General features: G+C 40.7%; 1 protein-coding gene across 2 annotated transcripts in view; it reads right to left on the bottom strand.

Moving 5' to 3' along the window:
• Positions 1-16,593, bottom strand: part of bmp1.L (bone morphogenetic protein 1 L homeolog) — a 57,243-nt gene that overhangs the window by 16,652 nt on the left and 23,998 nt on the right. For both annotated transcript variants that reach the window (XM_018250790.2, NM_001088030.1), the window contains 5 exon segments: positions 16,291-16,396; positions 14,411-14,535; positions 5,038-5,153; positions 4,586-4,688; positions 4,364-4,480 (listed from right to left, as the gene is read on the bottom strand). In XM_018250790.2, coding sequence (XP_018106279.1) covers positions 4,364-4,480; positions 4,586-4,688; positions 5,038-5,153; positions 14,411-14,535; positions 16,291-16,396 — 567 coding nt within the window.

Here is a 16,593-nt window from a genome sequence, read left to right as displayed (position 1 = left end):
TAGCAACCCTAGCACTCAACCCAATCAAGCCAACTATTATTTCAGCTCTTCTGTACCAGGGGAACATCAAATTAGTAGCACTCAGCCTTCACCAAGGGCTGTAATAAAACCATTAATAGAGGGTTTCCAAAGGAAGGCAAAGACTTGGAACTTGGAGCTCTTAAAGGACAAGAGTTGGTCAACTTTGAGGGCAAAGACAAACGGAGATTCGGGGAGATTTATTTGCCCGACGATTAATCGGCTCTTCTTCGGGGGACTAATCTCCCCTAACTGCCTTTCCACTGACTAGAATCGAAATCACCGGCGGGGTGGCACTCGGAGTGCATTGTTTTCAGAGAGTTGCCTCAGGAGGAAGCTTTGGGTGACTTCAGAAAATGAAGCGCTCCTAGTGCCATCCCGCCGACGATTTTGATTCTAGCTGGCGGGAAGGCATTACAGGGAAATTAGTCACCCGAAGAAGAGGCGATTTGTCGCTGGGCGACTAATCTCCCTGAATCTCCACGTGTGTCTCTACCTGTAGTAGGACATAGACAGAGATATGCTCAAACTATTTGTAGTTGGTTTTCATTTTTTATTGTGTTGTTTTAGTTATTTAGCTTTGTATTCAGCAGCTCTCCAGTTTGCAATGGCAGCAGTCTGGTTGCTAGGGTCCAAACGACCATGCATTGATTTGAAAAGACTAGAATATGAATAGGAGATGCCTAAACAGAAGGAGGAGTACTAAAAAGTAATACATTTGTAGCCTTAGGGGCAGTGGCACACGCTGCTACTGGGGGAGATTTGTCGCCCAGCAATAAATTGCCTCTTCTTCAGCGACTAATCTATGCCTTCCGGCCGGCAAGAACGTGAATCGCCGGCGGGATGGCACTCAGATCGCTTCGTTTTCTGAAGTCACCCGAAGTTACTTCACGAGGAAACTTCAGGCGACTTTGGAAGCCAAAGTGATCCGAGTGCCATCCCGCCGGCGATTTACATTCTAGCGGCGAGATGGCATTATGGGGAGATTAGTCACCCGAAGAAGAGGCGATTTATCGCTGGCGACTAATCTCCCCCCAGTAGCAGCGTGTGCCACTGCCCTTAAAGGAGAAGGAAAGGCTAAAATTAAGTAAGCTTTATCAGAAAGGTCTATATAAATACATCAGAAAACCTTTAAAGTAATGCAGCTCCAAGTCTTCTGTCAAAAGAAACACAGCATTTCTTTCCTTCTATTGTGTACTCATGGGCTTCTGTATCAGACTTCCTGTTTTCAGCTTAAACCTCCAGGTTTAGGGCTTGAACATGCTCAGTTTCTCTCTCCCTCCCTTTTCCCCCTCCCTCCTCCACTCCCTGCTGTAATCTGAGGCCAGAGCTATGAGTGAGCAGGGAGAGACTCAGGCAAGAAGTGATGTTACAACAAGCTAATATGGCAGCTGCTATCCTAAACAAACAGAGAGCTTCTAGAGCTTTTTACTCAGGTATGGAAAAGCATTCTGTAGAACTAATATAGTCTTGTAGCTTGCACTATTGTGGCTAATCTATTGGCAATAGAGCGTTTGTTTTTTAGATGGGGTGTAAAGTGCAAAGAACATTAATAGAAGTCAAATAGCAGTAATAGCTGAATGACAAAACAATAGTCCCTATGCAATAATGCAACATTATACTTGGTAATAGATGCAAGCCAAGTCCCCCACTACATTTCTACCTCTTTTCTTTTTATTTGCAATGGAAAGAGCTTTGGAGCCACCGATTTAAAATGTTGAGAAACTGTTTGGGGGGGGGGGTTGCAATCTCAAATGCCGGATGTGTAGTAGAATCATAGGAACAGCAAATATGACCAACATATGGTGGGAAAGAAAACCAGTTCAAGTAAGTTATGGGAGGAAGCTCAAGACAAATACATTGATGGGAATGTGAATCAAACTGGAACAAAGTGGAAAGAAAAGTAAGTAGGAATGCAAAAGAGCTAGAATAGGTTAAGTGCTGGCTCTGAGTCATAAAGGATGTTATATTCCCTCTTCCCACCATTAACAATAAATTCCATTGCCTGTAGTTATACCCAGATATCACTGCAAGAACAATAGCCAGTGCACACCAACAAATCACAGACTCACGTAAAGGGGGTAAATATTGTTGAGCTGCCCCACTGAAATAGAAGTATTAATCAAACTGCCAAAACATATATTTATACAGAATAACTCACAAAAGGGCTTGACTTCAAACCTCCATAAATGATTTACAACGCACAGAATTATCTGCTGCAACCCTGGGCAGCGGGGTTGGAATTGCTCAAATCCCAGATATGGAGGAAAAGCTTTATTTTTCAACTTTTACTGCAATAAATATTACATTTTCATTATTTAATATGCAGTATTTTAATCACAAAAGGCAATATGGCCCCTTTAAAAAAGTGATCGCATGTCAGACAGCTGGTATGTCTGCAGCACAGGTCATAGCTTGTGGAAATGTTCACCTGCAGTCTATAGAACAAATATGCCTCCTGGGAAAACAAGAGGAGTGGATAACACAAGTTGTAAGGCTAGCAACGTCTCAACCACAATAACTTCTATAGCATCACCATTCAGTGGAAAAAATGGCTAAAAGTTTACACATTCCAAGAGGCTGTATAACGCCATGTTCATTATGAGTTCACTGAATAGGACCTCTGCTGAACATAATTAAATAATAGGTAAGAACTAGGACAAACAGGGAAATTTAAGATACTCCATGTTTGTTTATTGCAGCAATTTAATCAGATTACCAGCGCATAGATAATCCCCCTGCATAAAGTACTTCTGTTAATCTGTGAGCCAAAACAATAGAGGCTGAAGGGAAGAGGTTGTTTATACAGAGCTCATGCTCATTGTATTTAAACTAACTGAGTTTATTACAGGGAAAATAGTAAACGTGAAAACAAAACAATACTCCAGTGTCAGACTGGGCCGGTGTCAGACTGGATCGGTTTCTCAGTGGCGCGACCCCTCTTTGTCGGGGGACGCGCATACGCACATACCCGGCACCGTATGCACAAACGTGACGCAGTGTGCCGGAGCAGCAGGGGGGCCCTGGGGCAGTAGCCCCGTTTGGCCCCAAGCCCCCCAGTACGACCCTGTAATACTCTAATACTACTTTGTTATAAGGCCTGAAAATAACATTTCATATTATTAAAGAAGAAGGAAAGCTACGGAGGCATTTCATTGCCAATAGATTAGCTGCAGTAGTGCAAGATAGAATGTCATATTTATTCTGTAGAATGTTTTACCATACACAGTGTTGGATTGGGATGCCAGGGGCCCACCAGAAAACCAGAGACCGTGGGCCCACTTTCCAAATTTTTATTCATCTTCTCCTCACTTAACATCATTATTCTTCTAATTGTTTATATGTACTTGCTATATTCTTCCTTTATTAAGCATTTTTTCCCCATAAAGAATAAAAGAATGATCATGAAATAGGCCTAATGGTTAGAAGTAAGAGGGCCCACTGGGAGTTTTCCTGGTATCCAGGTGGGCCAGTCCAACACTGACCATACTATGAGTTAAAATCTCTGGAAGCTCTCTGTTTGTTTAGGATAGCAGCTGCAGTATTAGCTTGGTGTGACATCACTTCCTGCTTGAGTCTCTCCTTGCTCACTTATAGCTCCGGGCTCAGATTACAGCAGAGAAGGGAAGAGGGGAAGAGGAGCAAACTGAGCATGCTCACGCCCAGGGCAAGGAGGTTTAAGCTGAAAACAGGAAGTCTGATACAGAAGCCCATGTGTACACAATAGAAGGAAAGAAATGCAGTGTTTCTTTTGACAGGGGACTCAGATCAGCATTACTTTGAGGGTTTACTGGTATATTTAGGTGGACCTTTCTGATAGTTTTAACCTGTCCTTCTCCTTCAAATAAAATAATGTATTTATTAACCTACATTCAAATAATTTTGCTCATGTTGATAAAAGATGTATTCTGCCCCTTTCAAATGGGTGCTATGTTCATCATACAAAGTGTTTTATTTTACAACTGCAAAAAGTCATAGGCACTTTTTTAGTGCGTAACAGAAGCGACCCTTCAATTAATATTAACATACTTTATTTTGGCAGCTGCAATAAAAATTATATATTTTACTGGATGGGTTCCTCTAAAACATTATTGGAGTTATACAGGAACTTGGGAAAGCTTTAACATAAGTCCAGTAACCCACAGCAACCAGGCAAATGTTTGATCTGCACTAGACTGTAACTGCTTACGGGTTGCTATGAGTTACCAGACTTGGACAAACATTGCAAAGGGATAATATAGATATATAATTCCACTCTTTTCTTTATTTTGAGTCCTTTCCAATTATTCATGCTATTTCTTCTAATGTTTGGCCTTCAGCTTTGCCTTTCAACCTTGGATATTACCTTCATATACTGCTTGGAATCCTTTTCCCACCCAGTTGCTGCTGCTCCGGAACTCAATCCACAGGCGACTCTCTGTGGATATTATGGGCTCTGGTATCTTGTCTCCGCAGAATCGCCCTGCAAGTAGGATGGGGCACACTTACACAATAGTATCACTCAACAAGACACCACCAGTCTGGAACACAAACATCTGGCACTGAGATAAAATGAAATGGGCCGTACCTCGGAGTGGGGCCTTTTTCCAAAAACCATCTCTGACTTCAATGTAGTCATACCAGCAGAGGCGGCTGCGGTACAGATCCAAAGAGGTAAAGTTCAGTATAATCTGTGGCGGAAGGTTAGAAAGCAAGGGTGAGTGATTAAAGGGAAGAAATAGAGTGCTTGACAAAAATAGGGCTGAATGAGACGTTTAGTAAAGCAAGGGAAATATATACAGGACTGGAAGGGATGAGAGGTAATCTACATTATAATTAGGGATGGGAGGTTCATAGTGGAGGTTACTGATGACAGTAAAATGGTGTGTGGCTAAAAAAAGGGCATTGAACAAGGAAGAAAGACTTACAAAAAGGGTAAAGTCCACCAGACTGGGATACATGGAAAGAAAGTGGAAAAAGTGAAAGAACAGCATAGACAATGAATGACAAATTTTAAGCCTTGTACAAGAGCTCAGATACCTTCTCCCCCGGAGTGACCGACAGTCGCCAAACACAGTGCATGTACGCAGAGTATCCATTGGGGAAGCCAGGAGATGAGAAGTTTCCCTGGCTGTCTTGGAGCGTCTCCCCGCAAGCTGAAGAGACAAGTCAGAGACACACTCACACATATACACTCAAGAGACAGAAGCCTTACAGGTCAGTAAAACAGAAAGAACCAGTACTAAGTTCCAGACACTAAATCAGACACAGGCTTAAGTCCATCTTTCTTCATCTACCTGCAGCCTCCTTCCCTAACCTTCTTTGAAGGCCAGTTGAAGATGAAGGTGTTAGTACCTTACAGGCAATTCAACTAGACATTAACAGTGAGTTGGAGAGAGTGGTATTCCCAGATCTCAGGGGTATGTTCCCCAAACATAAAGGCTGGTTGTATCACTACGTTCCAGATCCTGTCGCAGGTCAGACTTGTTGATTTTCTCTATGTTGCCGTTTTCCCCTGCCTCTTTATTTCTTTCCATCTCCTAATTCCCTGTCTGTTCCACTAAAACACGTGGGAAAGGCCAATCATGGAATTCCCCTCTACGTGGGATAAATACAGGGCTAACTGAAGTTCATAAATCAGGAAATGATGAGTAAATAGGAAAGGGTTCAGACAAGGTGGATCAAGCAAACCGGCCTGAGCGGCCATCAAATTATAGGTTCTCTGTGGCTTGTCTCTCTCTCACATTGCTTGTCTACTTCTCTCCCTACCCCCCCCCCATTGGTCTTTCACCCCGTCTATTTCTCTTGCGGTATAGCTCCCCTGCATATGATGTCACTGCCACATGATCTCCAGATGTCAAACAGATGTTCTAAGGCTATTTGTGAGGAGCGGAAACTGCAATGTCAAAGGGCAAAACACGGGCAACACTTCAGCTTCAGGTCCTCATTAAAAGAGAAGTTCATGGAAGCCCTGTTCTGCAGGCCTCTGGCCTATAAGGAGTTAATGGGTGGTGCCATGCCATTTTCTAGCACAAGGGATTAGGAGTAACTCTATGAAAAATGCTGGCAGGTTAGCAAGTGACAGTATGTCCTTATCCACCAAAGGCTTAAAGGGACAGGTTTCAATTTTATAAAGGAACAGATGCAAATAGGCCTAATGCTATATAGCGAAACTAACACAGGTATTACTTTTATAGGTTGTTTGTATTGGAGACAAAATTACATTTTGTTTTCTGCTGTATTGTAGTAGGCTTACCCCTATTTACCCTAATCAGCAGGTTCAGTCTATGATAGAAGTTTAGAAACAGGAAAAGGCAAAATGGCGGATAATAAGCCGACATTTTTGCTCACAAGGGGTGATCTGAGTGTTGGTCTGCAGGTCACAATCATGTAAAGGTTCCTGCACTAGAAGTCCCAAATACCTAAATGATTAAAGGAGAACTAAAGCCTAACTAAAGAAGTAGTATGTAGAAATGTTATACATTATGTTTGTACTTCTGTACCAGCCCAAGGCAACCACAGCCCTTTAGCAGTAAAGATCTGTGTCTCCAAAGATGCCCCAGTAGCTCCCCATCTTCTTTTCTGCTGATTCACTGCACATGCTCTGTGCTGCTGTCACTTACTGAGCTTAGGGACCCACTCACAATATACAGTACACATAGAATAGAAATGTCACAATATAAGGCTGATTAGTAATTAATACAGATAATTACTACATGGCAACACAGAATTGATTATTGACGACCTCTAAGCTTAGCTTCTCAACAACTGCTCAGAGCCCACTGAGCATGTGAGTGTCACAGACACTTTCCAAGATGGTGACCCCCTGTGACAAGTTTGAAGTCCTGGATCATTGCTGCTATTGACAAGCTGAAACTTTAGGCTGGTGCAATAAGTTCAGTATATAAAATATGGCATTTTTAGCCACATTCATTTTTACGGTTTAGTTCTCCTTTAACCCTTTGCCTGCCAAGCACGTACACCGTACGTTCTGGCAGGCAAGGGCTTTAACTGCCAAGCACGTACATTGTACGTGCTTGCAGTTTTACTTGCTGTACTCTGCATCAGCGGCTTTAGCCGCCTCTGCAGAGGTTTAGCAGCATTGACAGCCCCCTGGGCAACGAGGCTGGGGGGCTGTCATGTCGGTCCTGCGACTGGATTGTCGCAGGGCCGACCTAAAAGAGGCAGACACAGCAAATCGCGTGTCTGCCTTGCTGCTCTGCTTCCTCCTGCTCACCTCGTGTTCCAGCGACGCCCACACACTTCCTGCTTGCTGTGAATCTGCAGATCTCTCTTCTCCAGCTCTTAGATCAGCCAAAAACGGTAAGTGCCCTTTATTTTACACACTTGCATACACCTACCTACATTATACACACATACACACATATTTTAGTAGTAAAAAAAAAAAAAAAAAAAAACGTTTTTTTTAATTTTTAATTTTCCACTTATATGCACTTATATGCATTTATATACACTTATATGGACTTATATACACACTTATACACACTTATACACTGTCACACAATTCTTGGAAGTGTACACACATGTATACACATTTTATTTTTTTTACTTTTTCATTTCACCAATTTGTGTTTTTTTTACCCATAAAAACTGTTTATTTCAGCAGCATGATTATTGGATAATCGATTTCGGCCACTAATTATGCTGTCGGTGCAGTTATTTTGTTATTTCATTGATTTGCACAATTTTTGTGGTTTTATTGCAATTTTATCCCTGGATTATTGTTCCTTATGTATCTTTAGTATAGTTTTGCTGTTTGGTGCTTTGGTATATCATTTTACTTAGATTGATCCGTCAGAATATATGCTTTCCAAAAATATATGGTTTTCTGGGGTCTTTTTACAGTTTGGGGGTCTTACGGCACATAATGCACAGTTGGGGTTCTCTTTTCAGCAGCTTAGTTGGCCAGCGTGAAAATTCATATGCACATTTTTCATTTGGGGCCGTACACACCATATACTTTGGTAAATCTATGCATATTGGGCATCAAACTATTCAGTAGACCTCTGATGTCCATATTTGGGGTGATTTTTCTTTGTACGTAAAACATTGTGTGAGATAAATGTGGCATACTTCAACATTTTTAGGCGATTTTCAGAAATGTAAAAATCTCTATGTTTATAAAAGTTTTGCAGTTTGGTACTTTGCTGTAGAAAGACGTCTTTATCTTGGTTGTTTTCGTCAGAATGTGTACTTTCCAAAAACATATGGTTTTGGGGGGTCTTTGCTGTTAGGAGGGTCTTGAGGCACATAATATGAAGTCAATGGTCTATGTTTACAGAAGGCGAATCGGCAGCAGAGAAAACTCATATTCACTATTTACATTTGGGATCCGCACATGCCAGCTGCCTTGGTATATCAATGAATATTGGGCATAAAACTGTTCAGTAGACCCTTGGCATCAGTATTTATGGTGTTTTACAATTGTATGTAAGAAGTTGGGTGAGATAAATGCGGCCAATTGCAATATTTTTAGGCGATTTTCAGAAATGTAAAAAACCGTTGCTTTTATCGCCAAATTTAGGAAAGGCTTGCGACTTGGTACTGTGGAGTACAAAGACATGCATACCCAATTTGGATTCGCGGGAATGTGTACTTTCCGAAAATATATGGTTTTCTGGGGCGAACATACTTTTTTCTACCTTTGCCCCCCCAAAACTATGTAAATGTGTTGATTTTGCAGTACCTGAAATGACAGACCATATGGGGGTCTTCCTTTTGGGGCCCTATATGCCACGTGCTTGGGTACACCTATACATATTGGGCATCAAACTGTTCAGAGGACCCTAGGCTTTCATATTTGGGGTGATATCTCTTGATACCTAAAAGTATGTGGGTTATACGATGCTGCAGGGTAGAAATTTTGAGGTGATTTTTGGAAATGTCGCCAAAATTATCAAATTTAGGAATGGTTTGCGGCTTGGTACTTTGGAGTACAAAGACATCCATACCCAATTTAGATTCATGGGAATGTGTACTTTCCGAAAATATATGGTTTTCTGGGTTGAAATTACTTTTTTCTGCCTTTGCCCCCCCCAAAACGATGTAAATGTGTTGATTTTGCAGTACCTAAAATGAAAGACCATATGGGGTTCTTCCTTTTCGGGCCTCTATATGCCACGTGCTTGGGTACACCTATACATATTGTGCATCAAACTGTTCAGAGGACCCTAGGCTTTCATATTTGGGGTGATTTCTCTTGATACCTAAAAGTATGTGGGTAATACGATGCTGCAGGGTAGAAATTTTGAGGTGATTTTTGGAAATGTCACCAAAATCACCAAATTTAGGAATGGTTTTCGGCTTCGTACTTTGTAGTACAAAGACATGCATACCCAATTTAGATTCGTGGGAATGTGTACTTTCCGAAAATATATGGTTTTCTGGAGTGAACTTAATTTTTCCTACATTTGCCCCCCTCAAAACGATGTAAATGTGTTGATTTTGCAGTATCTGAATCGACAGACCATATGGGGGTCTTCCTTTTGGGGCCCCTATATGCCACGTGCTTGGGTACACCTATACATATAGGGCATCAAACTGTTCAGAGGACCCTAGGCTTTCATATTTGGGGTGATTTATCTTGATACCTAAAAGTATGTGGGAAATATGATGCTCCAGGTTGGAGATTTTGAGGTGATTTTTGGAAATGTCACCAAAATCACCAAATTTAGGAATGATTTGCGGCATTGTACTTTGGAGTACAAAGACATGCATACCCAATTTAGATTCGTGGGAATGTGTACTTTCCGAAAATATATGGTTTTCTTGGGTGAACTTACTTTTTTCTACTTTTGCCCCCCCAAAACGAGGTAAATGTGTTGATTTTGCAGTACCTGAAATGACAGACCATATGGGGGGGGGTCTTCATTTCAGGGCCCCTATATGCCACGTGTTTGGGTACACCTATACATGTTTGGCATAAAACTGTTCAGAGGACCCTAGGCTTTCATATTTGGGGTGATTTGTCTTGATACCTAAAAGTATGTGGGTAATACGATGCTGCAGGGTGGAAATTTTGAGGTGATTTTTGGAAATGTCACCAAAATCACCACATTTAGGAATGGTTTGTGGCTTGGTACTTTGGAGTATAAAGACATGCATACCCAATTTGGATTCAGGGGAATGTGTACTTTACGAAAATATATGGTTTTCTGGGGTGAACGTACTTTTTTCTACCTTTGTCCCACCCCCCCCAAACAATGTAAATGTGTTGATTTTGCAGTATCTGAAATGACAGACCAAATGGGGGTCTTCCTTTTGGGGCCCCTGTCTGCCACGTGCTTGGGTACACCTATACATATTGGGCATCAAACTGTTCAGAGGACCCTAGGCTTTCATATTTGGGGTGATATCTCTTGATACCTAAAAGTATGTGGGTAATACGATGCTGCAGGGTAGAAATTTTGAGGTGATTTTTGGAAGTATCACCAAAATCACCAAATTTAGGAATGATTTGCGGCTTGGTACTTTGGAGTACAAACACATGCATACCCAATTTAGATTCATGGGAATGTGTACTTTCCGAAAATATATGGTTTTCTGGGGTGAACCCACTTTTTCCTACTTTTGACCCCCCCAAAACGATGTAAATGTGTTGATTTTGCAGTACCTGAAATGACAGACCATATGGGGGCCTTCCTTTTGGGGCCCCTGTATGCCACGTGCTTGGGTACACCTATACATATTGGGCATCAAACTGTTCAGAGGACCCTAGGCTTTCATATTTGGGGTGATTTCTCTTGATACCTAAAAGTATGTGGGTAATACGATGCTGCAGGGTAGAAATTTTGAGGTGATTTTTGGAAATATCACCAAAATCACCAAATTTAGGAATGGTTTGCAGCTTTGTACTTTGGAGTACAAAGACACGCATACCCAATTTAGATTCGTGTGAATGTGTACTTTCCGAAAATATATGGTTTTCTGGGGTGAACTTACTTTTTTCTACTTTTGACCCCCCCAAAACGATGTAAATGTGTTGATTTTGCTGTACCTGAAATGACAGACCATATGGGGGTCTTCCTTTTGGGGCTCCTGTATGCCACATGCTTGGGTACACCTATACATATTGGGCATCAAACTGTTCAGAGGACCCTAGGCTTTCATATTTGGGGTGATTTTGCTTGATACCTAAAAGTATGTGGGTAATACAATGCTGCAGGGTAGAAATTTTGAGGTGATTTTTGGAAGTATCACCAAAATCACCAAATTTAGGAATGATTTGCGGCTTGGTACTTTGGAGTACAAACACATGCATACCCAATTTAGATTCATGGGAATGTGTACTTTCCGAAAATATATGGTTTTCTGGGGTGAACCCACTTTTTTATACTTTTGACCCCCCCCAAAACGATGTAAATGTGTTGATTTTGCAGTACCTGAAATGACAGACCATATGGGGGCCTTCCTTTTGGGGCCCCTGTATGTCACGTGCTTGGGTACACCTATACATATTGGGCATCAAACTGTTCAGAGGACCCTAGGCTTTCATATTTGGGGTGATATCTCTTGATACCTAAAAGTATGTGGGTAATACGATGCTGCAGGGTAGAAATTTTGAGGTGATTTTTGGAAATATCACCAAAATCACCAAATTTAGGAATGGTTTGCAGCTTTGTACTTTGGAATACAAAAACATGCATACCCAATTTAGATTCGTGGGAATGTGTACTTTCCGAAAATATATGGTTTTCTGGGGTGAACTTACTTTTTTCTACTTTTGACCCCCCCAAAACGATGTAAATGTGTTGATTTTGCTGTACCTGAAATGACAGACCATATGGGGGTCTTCCTTTTGGGGCCCCTGTATGCCACATGCTTGGGTACACCTATACATATTGGGCATCAAACTGTTCAGAGGACCCTAGGCTTTTATATTTGGGGTGATTTTGCTTGATACCTAAAAGTATGTGGGTAATACAATGCTGCAGGGTAGAAATTTTGAGGTGATTTTTGGAAGTATCACCAAATTTAGGAATGATTTGCGGCTTGGTACTTTGGAGTACAAACACATGCATACCCAATTTAGATTCATGGGAATGTGTACTTTCCGAAAATATATGGTTTTCTGGGGTGAACTTACTTTTTTCTACTTTTGACCCCCCCAAAACGATGTAAATGTGTTGATTTTGCTGTACCTGAAATGACAGACCATATGGGGGTCTTCCTTTTGGGGGCCCCTGTATGCCACGTGCTTGGGTACACCTATACATATTGGGCATCAAACTGTTCAGAGGACCCTAGGCTTTCATATTTGGGGTGATTTTGCTTGATACCTAAAAGTATGTGGGTAATACGATGCTGCAGGGTAGAAATTTTGAGGTGATTTTTGGAAATATCATCAAAATCACCAAATTTAGGAATGGTTTGCGGCTTTGTACTTTGGAGTACAAACACATGCATACCCAATTTAGATTCGTGGGAATGTGTACTTTCCGAAAATATATGGTTTTCTGGGGTGAACCCACTTTTTTCTACTTTTGACCCCCCCAAAACGATGTAAATGTGTTGATTTTGCAGTACCTGAAATGACAGACCATATGGGGGTCTTCCTTTTGGGGCCCCTGTATGCCACGTGCTTGGGTACACCTATACATATTGGGCATCAAACTGTTCAGAGGACCCTAGGCTTTCATATTTGGGGTGATTTCTCTTGATACCTAAAAGTATGTGGGTAATACGATGCTGCAGGGTAGAAATTTTGAGGTGATTTTTGGAAATGTCGCCAAAATCACCAAATTTAGGAATCGTTTGCGGCTTGGTACTTTGTAGTACAAACACATGCATACCCAATTTAGATTCGTGGGAATGTGTACTTTCCGAAAATATATGGTTTTCTGGGATGAACTTATTTTTTTTTACTTTTACCCCACCCCAAAACGATGCAAATGTGTTGATTTTGCAGTATCTGGAATTACAGAACTGATAGCTCAAATGAGGTATCTACATTTTAGGGCCCCTATATGTCACGTGCTTGGGTACACCTATACATATTTTGCATCAAACTGTTCAGTGGACCCCAGGCTTTCATATTTGGGGTGTTTTACATTGATACCTAATGATGTGTGGGAGATACGATTCTGTAGATTGGAAGCTTTGAGGTCATTTTTCAAAAAATTCACCAATTTCTATAAAACATTATAACTTTAGGAAACAATTGCAACTTGGTAGTTTGGAGTACAACGATATGTTTACCCATTTTTGATTCACCAGAATCTGTTCTTTCTAATAATGGGTAGTTTTCTAGGGTAAACCTACTGTTAGTGGAATGTTTGGCCTTGAAATCAGAAGTATGCCGTTTGGGGAGCGGTGCTTTGGACATTTGCTAGTGTACTGCTTTTAGATTTTGATCTATACAAGTGAGAAATCTCCATAAAACTATATATATTTGGTATTGCCGCGTTCAGGAGACATAGACCTTTCCAAATCAGCTGTGTTCTCATACATAAAGTAAATAATGTTTCTGATATATGTGATTGTTCTTTGTGAAACATGATTTTTTTCATTTTATTGGACACTTAGAAGCCTATATTTTTTTACAGAAGTAGAATTACACCAAAATTCTTGCATATTTTCAAAGTTCAGGTTGTCCTGAAAAAAAGAATATATTGTTTTCCTGGGTAAACTAAAAGACCGCCCCAGGAAGGGGCCTAAAATTGAAAGAGTGCAAAATATCTAAAAACTGCTTGGCAGTAGATGTTCGCATCTAGGACAAAACGGCTGGCAGGGAAAGGGTTAAGAAACATAATCAATCCCATGGGGGCAACCTTTAACTTGCCGTAGAGGTCCAACGTGTGGCATGCAAGAGGTACTCAAATGACTGTTCTTCGGTTCTCTTCCGAGAAGTGTCATGGAGGTAGCGGCCCTGCTATTCTTTGGGACTGCAGTCGGTTAATACAGTGGCTGTTTCTTACACCCTGAGGATCTCATGCAGGCAGTTTCTCAGGATGGTAAACAAATTCGTCCAAATGTTGTCATGGTAATGGGGGGAAAGTTAAAACTAACAAGCCACAGAGGAAAACGACAAGAAGGAGAGTAAATAAAGGAATAGAGAGAAGTGGCGGGGACAAGAGGCAACAAGGCTGACCTACTACAGAATCTGGGACCAAGAGATACCAACCGGCCTTTATATTTGGGGGACTGAGGACTTGGAATACCACTATCTCCAACAAACTGTTAATGTCCAGTTGAATTACCCCTCAAAGCTACCAACACCTTCATCTTCAACTGGTGGCTTTGATTCTGCAAGACTTCAGCCTAGCTAAAAGGATTCTCAGGTCATCTTACCCTCTATACCTAGTGATACCCATCCCTTAATCTCTGCATCCCATCACCACTTCCTTCACAGTAATCTAATATACAGGCATGCCAATAAAATAATGTGTATTACCTGGACACCTGTACAGCTTCTTGGCTTGTGCAATGTCTCCAGAACTTAACCGCGTTCTCTGGCCAATAGGAGGTCTCACGCCATTCACATCATATTTGGGCAGGATTGTGTCCAGGAAAATTCCTCTGCAACAAAGCCACAAATGAACAAATGAAAGCTTTCCAAGAAGTTGAGCTTAAGAAGATCAATGGTTGTCCCAAATACAATTCAGGACAATTTATTTTAAAACAGAGCCATCATTGGCACTGTCGTTTTTCTGATTAGGTTTTATTATTTTTCCTTATAGTTTGAGGAATACATGACTTTTGAGTGCATTTTGTCAAACTAACTTTTTTTTTAACTGCAAATAGTGCATTGTAAATTGCTGACACATGCTGGAATCAGCTAATTAGAGCAGGGAATATCTGTCAGCGACTCAAGGCATGAGAATGTTGGTTGCAATCAGAAAGTTAAGTTAGGTTGAAGAACAAATAAATCGTTGACTATAGAAACAACTGTAAGAAAAAAACAGTCCTGTCCTGCTTTATGGCTGAGATTCTTTATACCAGAGTATTCAATAGGGCTGATTAGCAGAATAAATGAAATGAGAAAGATTAGCAAGGCAATCAGGTACAGGTATGGGTCCTGTTATCCAGAATGCTCGAGACCTGGGGTTTTCCGGATAACGGATCTTTCTGTAATTTGGATCTTCATACCTTGTCTACAACAAAATCATCTAAACATTAAATAAACCCAATAGGCTGGTTTTGCTTCCAATAAGGATTAATTATCTTAGTTTGGATAAGGGATGCACCGAATCCAGGATTCGGTTCGGGATTTGGCCAGGATTCAGCCTTTTTGAGCAGGATTCGGCCGAATCCTTGTGCCCAGCTGAACTGAATCCGAATCCTAATTTGCATATGTAAATTAGGGGCAGGTAGGGAAATAATGAGACTTTTCGTCACAAAAGAAGAATTTTTTCCACTTTTTCTTTTCCTGCCCCTAATTTGCATATGCAAATTAGGATACGGATTTGGTTCGGTATTTGGCCGAATCTTTCACTAAGGATTCGAGGATTCGGCTGAATCCCAAATAGTGGATTCGGTGCATCCCTAGTTTGGATCAAGTACAAGGTACTGTTTTATTATTACAGAGAAAAAGGAAACAATTTTTAAAAATCTGAATTACATGGATTAAATAGAGTTTATGGGAGACAGACTTTTGGTAATTTGGAGCTTTCTGGATAAAAGGTTTCCGGGTAACGGATCCCATACCTTTAGTTTAATGGTGAAGGCATGAAATGAACTAAAGCTCCCAGACATTTTCCATATTCAAGTCAGTGGAAACAACAGCAGGTGGTTTAATGTGTTTTCAGGGAGCTGTGCCATCATCCTTAACATCAGTTATTTTATTTAAAAAAAGAAAAGTGGGTATCTTTAGTAACATTTAAACATTAGTAACATTAAAAAGTCCAACACCAAAAAGTCATGCATAAAAATAAAATGGTAAAGTGTAGACCTCTGTCATTAGGTCAAACCAACAAAATATTTTTATGAATTATTTCACATATACATGAATTCACCCAATTGCTTTACAAACTGTGCGAATCTCATTCCTTCTGTCCTCCCTGATTCCCATCATTCTTTATTTTCCTACAAAAATAGCATCATCTCTGCTACTTAGATCTACATATGAGCACAGAAGGGATATCCTCCTTCATAAGAGTAAACATTACAACACAAAACGAAAGACAGAACTAAGATGATAAGGTAAATATTATATTTGCCTTTAAATAAACAGCAGATATAAGGCATAGCTTGGTCTATACACACATTGCATTGAGCAATTGCACTCGTTTACTTGGGTAAAGCTTTAGAAAGTATTGCCTGGGGCATCCTCACCTGGAAAAGGTATTGCGTGCGTAGTGCATAATGCTGTCAAAATCATAGGTTTCTCCAATGGACTCGACCTCTTCTGGCTCCATCTTCAAGAAGTTATACTCCTGTCCTGAGGGAATAACACAAAATTAGGGAGCATATGGACAGTGGGTCAGGAGAAGTATGCCAATTTATTAATGTTGTGTAGTTATTTTTGGGTATTCGAGGTGCTAAACTGAATCAGTGCAGTTACTTATAACAACCAATCAGATCTTTGCTGTCACTTATAATAGCCTGATCCAAATGAAATTTAGCACCGATGTTATT

Source organism: Xenopus laevis, chromosome 3L (assembly GCF_017654675.1).
Source record: "Xenopus laevis strain J_2021 chromosome 3L, Xenopus_laevis_v10.1, whole genome shotgun sequence".
NCBI lineage: Eukaryota > Metazoa > Chordata > Amphibia > Anura > Pipidae > Xenopus > Xenopus laevis.
Note: the sequence above shows the minus strand (reverse complement) of the source record. Positions and strands in the feature narration are given on the sequence as shown.